The sequence below is a fragment of the Cyprinodon variegatus genome, unplaced genomic scaffold (genome assembly GCF_000732505.1).
Source record: "Cyprinodon variegatus isolate N-32 unplaced genomic scaffold, C_variegatus-1.0 Scaffold44, whole genome shotgun sequence".
NCBI classification, from domain to species: domain Eukaryota; kingdom Metazoa; phylum Chordata; class Actinopteri; order Cyprinodontiformes; family Cyprinodontidae; genus Cyprinodon; species Cyprinodon variegatus.
This window is the reverse complement of record NW_015150497.1, coordinates 2,018,999-2,031,387: the sequence shown is the minus strand read 5'-3', so window position 1 is coordinate 2,031,387 and position 12,389 is coordinate 2,018,999. Positions and strand designations below refer to the sequence as shown.

The window sequence follows — 12,389 nt, the reverse complement described above, 5'->3', positions numbered from 1 at the left end:
CATCCATCCATCCATCCATCCATCCATCCATCCATCCATCCATCCATCCATCCATCCATCTACCTGTACATTACTGAGAAGACTGTTTTAGTAAAACTGGCTTCAACAGTATTGTTCTTATCCCAGCTATTTATCTTTATTTGTTTGTTTTTTTGTGCTTTTTTTTTGCCATCTAGCCAATATATAGCCATTGTTTGGCTAAAGGCCCTTTAGGACGGGTGTGTTCAATGATGCTAACGAGGTGCAGGCTGCATGTCCGATGCAGGCCTGTACTGGTCTCCAATAACTGTTGTGTGTGATCCTGGTATTACTCATATTGCTGTGACATAAATAGTTTAAACAGTTAATCCTTCAGGGTAGATTTTCTGCAATCTGGCAAAGAATATGATCAGTGTATGTAAATCACAACCTGCATAAAAAGCTGAAGTAGTAGTGAAATCCACAATGGAGATTGACATCTTCAGAAAATAACAGTAAATTCTCTGAAGCAAGGAATACACACCAGAATGAGTGTATGTACAAGTTTGTCCCAGGAGGAGCCACACACTGCATGTCCGGACTTCTCTCCGGGGATAAAACAAGCCTCTGTCCTGCCTGTTCAGTCACGCCACATTCTCCTCTACAGTCTCTGGAGGTCCAAAGCTCCAGGGTAAGATCATCATCAAATCATCTGTTTGTTTTTGTGAACCTAAGATGCCTACTGAGATTAATTGTATTGATGTGAGCAGGTCAGAACCAGAGAATGTAGATTTGAATCACACTACCTAATGAACCAATGAAGATATTGTTTTATTCTTTTCCTTTGATCAGTGATACCAGATGATTTAATACCCGTTTAAAGCTGCTGTTTTGTTTGTAGCGTCGGAGTTGAGGCACGGCATCTACAGAACAGATCTTGAATTATTCCAGTCTGAAAATATGCAGCCAATAAAATCTTAATATATTAAAAGCACGCTGTTACTTGAAGCAAATAAGTAAAAAGTTAATCAAAGATCATTGTTTAGGATTAAACAGTCTGCTGATTTATGTGTGGTACTGTGTTTGATATTGTGTTTCTATGGAGCTAAACTTTCTCAAAATCAATGGTAATACCATTAAAAAATTCTGAAGATCCTTTAACTTTGTTATTTGACTCTTATTTGTGTTTTTTTTCTACCTTATTTTTAATAAAAGGAAGTTTAAAACCTTTGCAAGGATTTGTAAACCCGCTTCTTAGTTTGAGACTTCAGGAAGTTGATGTGATACAATATATAGGCCCATTAATTCTCTCTTAAATGTTATGTTAAAGTTCAGAGACAGTTTTCACCATCATACATCCTGGTTGTGTTTTTGATTTTTTTTTTTTTTTTTTGGTTTAGTTCTAATAAAGGTTTTTGAACATGTTAAAATCTGGACCTCAGCTTTCCAAAGCAGAGATCAACAGAGGTTGCTTATAAATATAAAACAATGTTTACTTCAGTAAGGGTTTAAACACTAATTAAATGTTAACTTGTATGTGTTTCCTGATAGGCTTATAACATTTGATTGCAAAAATATAAACAAAGAGTCCTTTTATATTGATTCCCCTTATGACTGCTAGTTATTACAGTAGCTCCATTGTTTTACCAGATCTAGATAAAGAAGTTAGGTGGTCCTTAGCTTAACTATTCCCTCAGGACAATCACAGAAAATACGACTGGTTTTTGATTTTGGGCACATAATTTAATGGAATATTATTTTTTCAAATAAAGTTTATCTACCGCCTTGGATTTGTATTATGAATTATTTTTACCACATTCCAGTTGCTCTAAATTAGTTTAAAGCTAGTTTGACTTAATTCCAATTTCTTTAAGATAAACTTTGGTTCTCAAACAAAACAGCCGGATTGGGATATACTTCCTTCATTTTCTTTATTATGGTTTTCAATAATTTTAAGTTTGTCTTCGTTGTACACAGAGTAGCTTAGCTCAGTTGAGTTTCACTAGTTTGGTGAAGAGTTTTTGAGTGAAATAGGTTTGCACTGGAACTGAACTATCTTTGTTGATTGTTTCTAATATTTTGAATGGAAGTGGTTATATCTGTTTGATCATGATTTCTACTCGACTCACACTTTCCTTTGTTCTTCTAAGACACAGAACACCATATGGCAGTCTGGCAGTTATTTGATGGCCTAGTGGTTAGAGCTGTGTGCTTGTGCTCTGAGAAGGCTGCAAGTACCCGGTTTGATCCCCACAGCCTGCAGTCTGGGTCCCAAAAAACAAATAAAGTTTTTAAGGTGATGAGAAAAATGCCTACTATAACTATCTTCATCTATATAAACTGCGTTTACCACAATTTCTAGCAACAAACTATTTCGCACCAAGGCAGGCTTCAAGTTATCTCTCAGAGTTTAGTGAATTTCTGCATGATACCATGTCAGGAAGCTTGGTAACAAAAAGCCCTCTTGTGAAATTTCTACACTTAACTATTAGTATTTATTATCCAAGGGAGGTCTTCCAGGGACAACATCAGCAACAAAGCATGTAATAAATAGCAGCCGGAGATGCACAGAGTTAACCAACTTTCTACAGAGACATTAGCTGCAAACTTCAAAACATAATATGGTCTTCGCATTACTTAATAAATGTGAACAGATATCTTTTGCATAATGTTTTCTATGGCCAGCCAACTCCAGTAAAGCTTTACATCAACAATAGCAATGCAAAGTGTCAGATGCAGCGGGCAGTATTGCAATTTATCACTTGACTATAGAGCAGACAAGTGATCTGACTGGCAATCCAATAAAATTGTGAGATACACAGGGAATTGAAAATGCCACCTTTCTGGACGTTTGGTGGAGGGAGAATTAGGGTTTGAAGCTGTATTTCAAGGATTTAGTTCTGGTTTCCTACTTCCAGTGAAAGACGCTGAATGCTTCAGTGTACTAACACATTTTGAACAAGGTCAAATTTCAGGGATGGTTCCCTATTTCTCCAAAATTACTGTTATGTTATAACTTTACTTCCAACATCCACCTGGGGGGGATGTTAAATATGTTATTTAAACATAATAATAATAATAATTGAACCTTATTGATCTCACATTGGATATCTTTTCCTCTGTATTTAACCCATCCCCTTGGGGAGCAGTGGGCTGCCATTGTGTGTTCACTGTAGCTGTACAAACTGTGAAAACCGATTGTGACCTTAATTAAATCCACATCAGCTGTCTCTCAACACAGCTGGACATGCTTTTAGTTTCAACATAACAATATGACAATAACAGCCATCTGGAGATATTTGCTTTTTTCTGAATCATTAAAACATAACCACCAGCAGTGGGCTCTTGGAAGTAAATGTAATCAGTTCTTGATTTTGTTTTGTTTCTCTTCTTAATCCTGCCCTTAAAATCAGGATAACTTCTAACAAGGACACTGTCATTAACATTTTTGTTTTATTGTTAGCAGGGAATCTTTAATTAAAAGTTAAACAATTTGATAATTATTGCTTAAGATTTGTGGTAATGATGTCGTAATTTCTGGCTCCATAAACGCTTCTTATCGCAAATTAAACTGATGTTGTCAGCACATTTCTTATGCTCTTAAATCAAACTGCTGCTGTAGTCTCTATATTTGTTAATTAAGCCTAATTCAATTATTTAAATTGTTTAACTGGTTTTGTGTTTAACTTCAATCGATTGGCTCTTCTGCATCAACCCCTGTCTAAAATAAAAAAATCAATGCTAATCATCTTCTTTATTGTTGTCTCCTTCCTCTTCTTTCTCACATAATTTGAATCAAAATAACGTGTGGTAGTTGTTTTATAATTAGAAATACATATTGACAATATTTATAAAATATATGTTATTGTACTAGAATACTTGTAAAGTATAAGTTTATAGGGGATATTTACCCTGAAATGAAAGATCCCTGCATAATTATCAGCCAGGCTTTGTTTGGGGGGCACCACCTTCACAAAAAGGTTGGGATGGACAGTGAGTGAGGAGAGGGCAGCCAGCAGCCAGCAGTTACCTGGGGAATAAGACAAGCACAAAATTTTAGTACAAGGTAATAATGAAGATTGAGGATGACCTCATGCTTTTATTTTTTTTAGGCTTTGAACCTCGTTTTCTAATCATAGCGCACACCCACAGAAAGGAAAGCCCCATTTCCCCTTAACAGTAAACATCTGTTCTGTTGTCTGTCTCCACGGATGTTGCTGAAACTGTCAGCATCAGCATAAATCCTGGAAAGCATGTCCCCATTTTGCAAGTTTTAAAAGAAACCACATGGTTGAAAAAACAGTGTTAACTTATCTGGGGAGCTCTGAGATATTTATGTATGGCTAGAGACAAAACCCTTCAGAAACCATCTAGAAACCCCATGACAGGGAGATGATTTGTTATTGTGCAGATTTTTGTTTTTTTGTTTTACTTAATTGTTAATAAAGGCAGTCTGCAAAATATATGGCTAATAAAACAGTGGGCGACAATGGACTGGTCTCTCCTGCTGTGCCTACAGGAACTGGGACCCAATTTAAGACACACTGCATGTTCCCAAGCTGTTGGCCTGTTTTAAACGGAAATATGTGCATTTAAATTCTCCATTAAAAAAAGCTTGTAAGAAACTGTTTGAAGTACAGCTGAAATAATTCATTACATTAATTTTCATTAACAAATTATTAAAATAATGTTCAACTAATTTTGTAATCAATTTATTGATAACTTAAGTACAGAGATTCTAAACATGATGTTAGCTGGAAAAGCATTCCAATCAGAGCAATAATTATACAAAAAATGTAAAAATATACAAACATTTGCCATTTTTTTGATAGAAAAAAAAAAACATTTTTTGTCCTTGAATATATAGGTATAGGTCTGGCTTAACCTGGTTTAATTCTGTATAACATCCTCTTTAAGGCATCTTTCGTTATTTGAATATAAATCAGTTTCCAAAATAATCATTAGTTTTATCCCTTGTTTGAACAGAAACTTTCACTAGATAAATATATCAACACTATTTTTATTTGATGCACTCACCCAGTTGACCCTGACAGATATCTGTTGTCCCAGTGGTTCCCTCCACAAACACAGCATCTGAACTGATTTCCTTAAGACAACAGAAAACAGCAAGGTTAAAACTGCAATAATATTTTGTGGACAAAAAAGTGTTTTATTAAAAATATTGGAGATTGCAAATTCTGGAAAACTTAAATAACATATGTGGCCATCTAGAAATTGAAGCAAAATATTCAATATGTACAAAGATTATTGACAATTCTTAAAGAATACGTTTATTTATTGCTATCAAACCTTGGGTCTCTTCCATTGGATTTCCTTTCCTGGATTTGGATCTGCAGGCATCCCAATGGACTTCTGCTCGGCAGGGAAAGTGGGATCTGAAAACAGCTCCCCGTCTTTCAGACTCTCCTGCAGCAGAGCGTCGAAGTCCTGGTTTAGAAACTTCACTGGATTATCAATGGAGCCCAGAGGGGCCAGCTTTTCAGAAGCCATATTATCAGCAGATGAAGTAGACACACAACTGTGATAGACACAATATGAATGCAGCTGGGGTTTAAATAGAAGCACACACCCACTAGATCCAACAGAAAAGGAGGATCTAAGTAGCGCCTCCCTTGCTTGGTCCAGGCGGGCAAGGAATGCAGAGCCCCAGGGGCGCATTGCCAATAGAGACTTTGATCTTGCTAATTTATCATCCATCAGCAGCAGTCTTACCTGACTTGACAGGAACAGGAGTGTAAAAACAGTGATCCTGCAGCTGGACAGTTGCACAGTCCCCCCCGCACTTCCTGTGGTAATTGGTATTTCTGTGAATTATCATTTCCAGGTACATGCATTTCAGGGCTTTGCTGTGAGATTATCCACCTCCAGAAGTTTTTCATTACAGGACACAAAAATGCTAAATGTTGCAACAACTAAAGTAAAAGAAAAGCATGGAAAGTAATAACGGTCTGATGGACCTCAACAGCCATCCATCTAATGCTAAAAAAGTACAAATTTAACCTGGGCAGATGCACCCAATTAGCTGAGCCGATGTTAATTGGTCAAATGGATTTTCAGAGCGTCTGCAGTGATTACTGATCTTTTCTAACATCTTCCTTCAGTTACATTTGAGCTTAATAACATTAGCGGGAGGAACTCTGATTTACTGTTTGTTGAAAGAGACTATTTATTTTATTGGCCCATTACAACTCCAGCAGAAATATACAAGAAGATTCATTGAAAAAAAAACAAAAAAACAGCAGGGGACGCTGGAAGAGAAATGAGAAGATTAGATCCACATTGGCGAAGATTTTAAATCATTCAAGATATAGCAGCTACAAAAAAAAAAAAACAATTAGATGTTATGTTCATCATTTCTTCATAACATGCATTAGATTCTAACCATATGTAATTGCTTTATTGATTGTCAGCATAAAAGCATAGGAGGCTTTAACTAGAATTCTGTTTTGGGGTCAAACGAGACTTGGGATTATCAGCAACAAACACTCAGGAGGTTTTGTGGTAAGTCGAAAAGAACGTATGTCTACTGTTAAGTATTAGGATGGTGCGTGAGCCTGTCTGTGGTTCCAAAGACCATATGGATCTTGGTAAAATGAACGACATGAAGAAGTATTAAAAATACAATGACATTTTGAATGGACTCTACTACAATTTAAAAAAATATCCTTATCAGTTTTAACAGCAGGATGAAGATCAGTGACATGAATTGTTTGCCAGACGAATTATCAAATCTCACAGGTCAATTTCAGTCTCCAAGGAAGATCCAGGACGGTGGATCATTTAGAGGGATTGGGAAAATTATGATCAAAGATTCCTCAGTTTCAGTGGTAGTTCTAGGCAGGGGCCAGCAAGGGCCAGGATCCCTGTAGAGCTGTTCCTGGCCCCCTTTATGGCTCCTAAACTGAGGTCTTGATATCAAATATATTAACATATATTATCAAATATTTATTACAGTTATATGTGCTGGTACATAATTCATAGGTGATTTGGATCTTTTTAATTTATTTTTAATGTTTTTTTTTTTTTACAGTTTTATTTCAACAATAGTGTACAATTTAAAGTATGGCACTTTTAGCATCAGTGATGTTGAGGTAGGATCACAGCTTTAGTGGTGCACTGATTGCAGTTTTCTGGCTGATAATTGGTGTTTAAATAGCCTGAAATGCTGACCAGTCAGAGAGGAGTTTGTACGAAAGTGGGGACTCATCCATGTTTTATTGGCTGACAGCTCGCATCATTTTTGGAGCAGTCCCTGAAGAAAATTGATATCAGGAGATTTTTATTTTTTATTTTTATTTTTTGAAGAAAGATGAAGATTCTAGCTGGCTGCAGCTGAGTATTTTGGAAAGCAAGGAGGGAATTCTGCAGTCATGGTGGCTAGTAGTGGGTTGCAAGTTTGTTGAGAACAGTACAATCTGAACCCATATCGATATCTAAGAGAGAAATAGGACTAACCACTGAATAACAGGCCAAATTCTATCACCTATAATTGAAGGTGTTGCTGGCAGCACCAATGTTGATATTTCTCTCTAGGATGGAACAGACTAGATGAAGCTATGATGAGAAAAATCAGAGTGAGAATAGTCAGAGGATGAAATAACAAATACTGCAGAATGAAAGAATAGAGAAAGAAAAAACTATATTTCAAAATGTTCTCTGTGTCCTCCAGCAGCCTAAGCCTATAGAAGCCTAACTATAGAGATATTTCAGGATAACCTGAACCACTCTTAATTTAAATGTTATCAAAAAGAAGAGTTTTAAGCCATCCTTAAAAATAGACAAGGTGTGTGCCTCATGAACTAAAATTGACAGATGTTCCACAGGAGAGGAGCCTGATAACTAAAAGTTTGCCGCCCTCTCAGAAATTCTCTCAACCACTAGCTTACCTGGTACTATTAGAGTAGAGTAGTCTGTCAGGAACATCAGATCTGGTGGGTTATTTCAGGCTTTATATGTGAGAAGTAGTATTTTAAAATATATCCTGGATTTTACAAGAAGTCAGTGAAGTCCTAAGATAGGGAAATATGATCTTTCTTTTAAATTTGATCAAAACTCTGGCTGTAGCCTTTTGGATCAATTGAAGGCTTTTAATTGCAGTTTCTGGAATTCCTAATAGTAAAGAATTACGACAGTACAGCCTTGAAGTAACAAATGTTTGGACTAGTTTCTCAGGATCACTCCTGGACAGGGTATTTGAATTTTTTTTTTTACAACATTCTGGAGACAAAAGAAGGAAATTCTACAAAAGAATTAGATTTAATTGGAATGCTTGACCTGCTATGTTTTTTTTTTTTTTCAAATTTTCATAGGCGAAATTTATTGAAGTCTAACCTTTGGTTAGCATCTTTTGTATTTCTTAACTATGTTTTTGAGTCAATTTCCCCCAGTAAATGACTATAGAACACTAATCATGTTGCAAAAAGTTCTCTTTTATGATAACCTTTGATGAAAATCTATTATAAGAAAAGAACTCTAATGCCATGTCCTGTTCACAGATGACCAAATGAAGACAGGGAATGAGAAGAGGATATCATAAGACATCGGCATAAGGAGAGATGTGGAGGAGATGGTAATGGACCACAACAAACAGGTTCCTAGCTGAAGTCAGTGATTCAGGGACTGCAGGTTAGGCTTGTCAAAGAATATTGATACACTGAAAACAATCAATTGAATCTGTATCTAAAAGTGTTGTTTGCATATTTTTGTAATTGTTGATTTGAGATTTGTAAAATATTTATACTCCTTAAAATAATTATTCCTCTTAGAACCATAACATATTGTTAAATTTTTATATTTTGGTGATTTATTTAGCATTTATTTTCACACTTATCATCTGGGATTCCATTTAAAGCATGTTCAATGGTGAGATTGAAAATGTATTATTTTATACTTTGTTGGGTTTTTTTGCCCCCCACTGTATCGAAAATGGCATTGGAAAGGAGACTTTGAGTCAACTTGGTTTTTATCATTAAAATGTTGAAATAATCTATAACTGTCATGCAGCATGTATTCATAGATTATATGGCAAACCAAACCAGCACTGGTTACAATTACCACTATAGGTATCAGGAACAGTATAAAAATCGATGATTAATGCATTTCAATCTGAAAAACTCACACCAAAATCAAAAGAGAATTTTTATTGATACAATTACTTAATAACATTAATGCTGAGTTATGCATCAGCAGGAGTATAACAATAGGGTTGTTTCCCCCCAGGCCTGAAACTGGTGTTGGACTTCTGGTTGGCCAGGCGATGTGCTGGAGCTGCATTGTGGGATCCAGTAGACTGAGCAGACTGAGTTGTGGATTTGGAGACTTTTTAAGATGAACTCTAGATGCTGATTTGGGTTTGTGGAGGTGTGGTACAAAGCCGATTGGCTTGAGTTGGAGGTAAATGAGGGTAAGTAATTCAGTTTCTTCAGTTGGACTTCCACCTAGGCTTCATTTATAATAATATGGATTTTAGAGATATTGTTTGTATTGTCAAGATTATTTTTAAAAAAAGAAATAGCCTACATTATGATGTACATAGTGTAGTATTTTGCTTCAATCCAGCTGCCACAATGCTCGAAAAAGCTTAAACACAAAGCCTTTTGTCCTGGTTAGGTGTCAGCCTCCCGTTGTTTCCAGGCCCAGCAGACATCCACTCTGCTTCTCTGGTAAAAAGTCCTAGCCAATGAGGAACCAAAATTTTGAAAAGTAACATGATTTACTGCAGAAGCAGGTGATAACCAAAGATAAAGTGGTCTGGCGGGTCACAGAGGATCAGTGAACATGCGTGATGTTTGTTGTTATTTCTCAGTTATGCACTTTGAACAACATTAGGCATTAGACTAATCCCTGAAAGCCTTAACTTATTTGTTTCATTTTTGTTTGTTTTTTTTGTCAAAAAGAGACTACGTAAACAAATTAATCCAGTTCCTCTGCATTTGCGGGTAGATCACACCTTTTCAAAAACCGATTCGTCTGCCAGTTCTTTAAAATAAACACTAGGGGGCAGTGTAGTCCACCCACAGCACCGCACCATGTGGCGGGATTCAGTGCATTTAATGGTGACAGGATGGAGCTACTGTAAAGCAGTGCATGTGGACAGCAGGCTACTTCTACTGCAGCTATGGAAAACAGCAATGAAAGTGAGTCTGTCGAACTCACAACCTCAGGATTCAAAGCCCTATGCCCTAACCACTAGACCACTAGTCACCCATGTATATATATATATATATATATATATATATATATATATATATATATATATATATATATAAATGTTCTTCACTCTCCTCTTTCACTTTTACCTCACAAAGCTCTGATCTTTCTCTGTAACCTTTAGTATCTAGGTTAGTGAGATCTTTTGCTGATGTAATTGTTTGATATATGAAGCTCAAGTAAGAATATGAATAACTTATTTTATGCTTGTATAATTTGTGTTTTAACATCACTTATGCAGCTGTTTAATACAAGCCCAGAATTATTAATATTTTGTGTAGATCAGTTCAAATGTGTTATAGTCCCTCCTGTTTCCTGCCTATTTTTTTTAACCTGATCTAGGCACCAAATTCTAGAAAATCCAAGACCAAAATGAAAAAAATCCACAAGCATTGAAAAAAAGACTATGTTTGATGTCTTAAAGTTGAGAGATTACCCATTTCTCTTTAGATCACCCATCGTATCCGTTGATAGTTGGCAATCAGCTCACTGGATCTGAGATTTAGTTTTTTTGTCATACCCTGCTTTACCTTCTTTCAAAATTTATACCGTTCACAAAATAAATAAGCTCTCTTTTTTAAAAGGCTAATGTAATAAATAAACAAATTGTTTATTTATCAATAAAAAAAATGGAACAGATTGTTTGTTAAGCTGCATTTTTACAATTCAATTCAGTTAATTTATAAACCTTCCATTAACAAAAGCTGTCTCAAGGTACAAAATTAATTCAGTCAAGTCATACAGACAGATTAAAGGTCAAATACATTCATTAAAATTGTTCCTACACCTCAAACAATGCTTTGAAGTTCAGATTATTGGTTAAATATGCCTCTAACTGAGGAAACCCAGCAGATTGGAAGTATCATGAATAGAAGTTTTGCAGTAGATAAAACCTGTTTCGATCCCTTAAATGATCCATAGGCCAGAGAAACACCCAACACCAAACTGGTCTGGAGTTGGACCGATTTAACAGCCAGGGCCTAAAGAACATGCTGTAAGACCTTTTGGAATCAAAAAGAACTTAACTTTAAAAGACGTTTAAAAAGAATTGTTCTCTATGGAAACAAAGGAAAATGAAACTGGTTATAAAACAGAACACTTCCTCAAATTAAATATATCAGAAATTCAGAGGGTACTATCATTAACATTTGTCACCTGGTGTTAGAATGCTGCACCAACTCTGACATATAAAAAAATAGTTATAAAAAAAAGTAATGCTAAAAATGTACAAGGTGGTTTTCAGGTTACTCTACTGGTGCCCTGAAGACAAGGTGGTATTAGATACTTAATAGGTAAACCTGAAGGAATTAAAGTTGATATAGAGCTTCTAAAAACCAGAAGCTGGCAGGATGAGCAGCTGAGTCATGTTAAACTTCCTCGTTTGTGTAAAAACACTACATGACAATAACGCACTTCTAATTCTAAATCTGACTCTTTGTTTCATCAGACACTGCTGCTAAGATAAATGCAGAGGAGCAACTTTCTGCTACCTATTTTGTAGCACTTCTTTTATATCAAACTCTGAAATTTGGTTCTGACAATGGAATCAAAACCAACTGGCGATGTTCTAGTTACACCGAGGAGAACCAGTGGAATTTGCAAAACCAACAGGCAACTTTTGGCAGTTCTAGTAAAATAAAATGTTTGCAAGGTAGCAATACTGAATTTTTAGGTCAGATTCTTCTTTAGAGACTGATTGGTTAAACTGATCTGAGTTAAAAATATATATATATAATGAAATTGTGTTCATCAACCAATCATAAAGCTCCAGTAGCTATGTAGGTACAGTATAACTTAAATGCAGCAGTAACAGAATAATCTTTGAAAATGACTTTATTTTCAACTAAATTCTACAAATAAATCCAAACTAATAAAGGGTATATCAGTTTTAGTTTTGGGAATCAAAACAGTCTATTGTCAATAATTATACGTCCCTTTTCTCTGTAAGTAGTCAAAAAAGAGTCATACTCCAATTTAAAAGCTAAGTGCTGCACCGGCTGAACTAAAGTACAGCTTCAGACACAATAGGCAGTGTTGGAACCTGATATGGAGAACATGGCTCTGGGCAGCCTGTGATGCAGCAGAAGAGGAACGGCACACACACACAAAAAATGAGCAATACCTTTTTAAGCAGACATGTATTAATGCTGATGTTAAGGTAGACAATATCAGATTTATCAGAGTAGATTTCAATAGATTTC

General features: G+C 35.7%; 1 protein-coding gene across 1 annotated transcript in view; it reads right to left on the bottom strand.

Annotated features, from left to right (window-relative positions):
* LOC107081877 (calpain-2 catalytic subunit-like) overlaps window positions 1–5,522 on the bottom strand; it is a 15,207-nt gene extending 9,685 nt beyond the window's left edge. Inside the window, exons 1-3 of the mRNA XM_015370222.1 lie at window positions 5,269–5,522; window positions 4,996–5,065; window positions 3,870–3,988 (exon numbers count right to left, since the gene is read on the bottom strand). Coding sequence (XP_015225708.1) covers window positions 3,870–3,988; window positions 4,996–5,065; window positions 5,269–5,469 — 390 coding nt within the window. The 5' untranslated portion in view covers window positions 5,470–5,522. The remainder of the gene's footprint in view (window positions 1–3,869; window positions 3,989–4,995; window positions 5,066–5,268) is intronic.
* Between the last annotated feature and the right edge of the window lie 6,867 nt (window positions 5,523–12,389).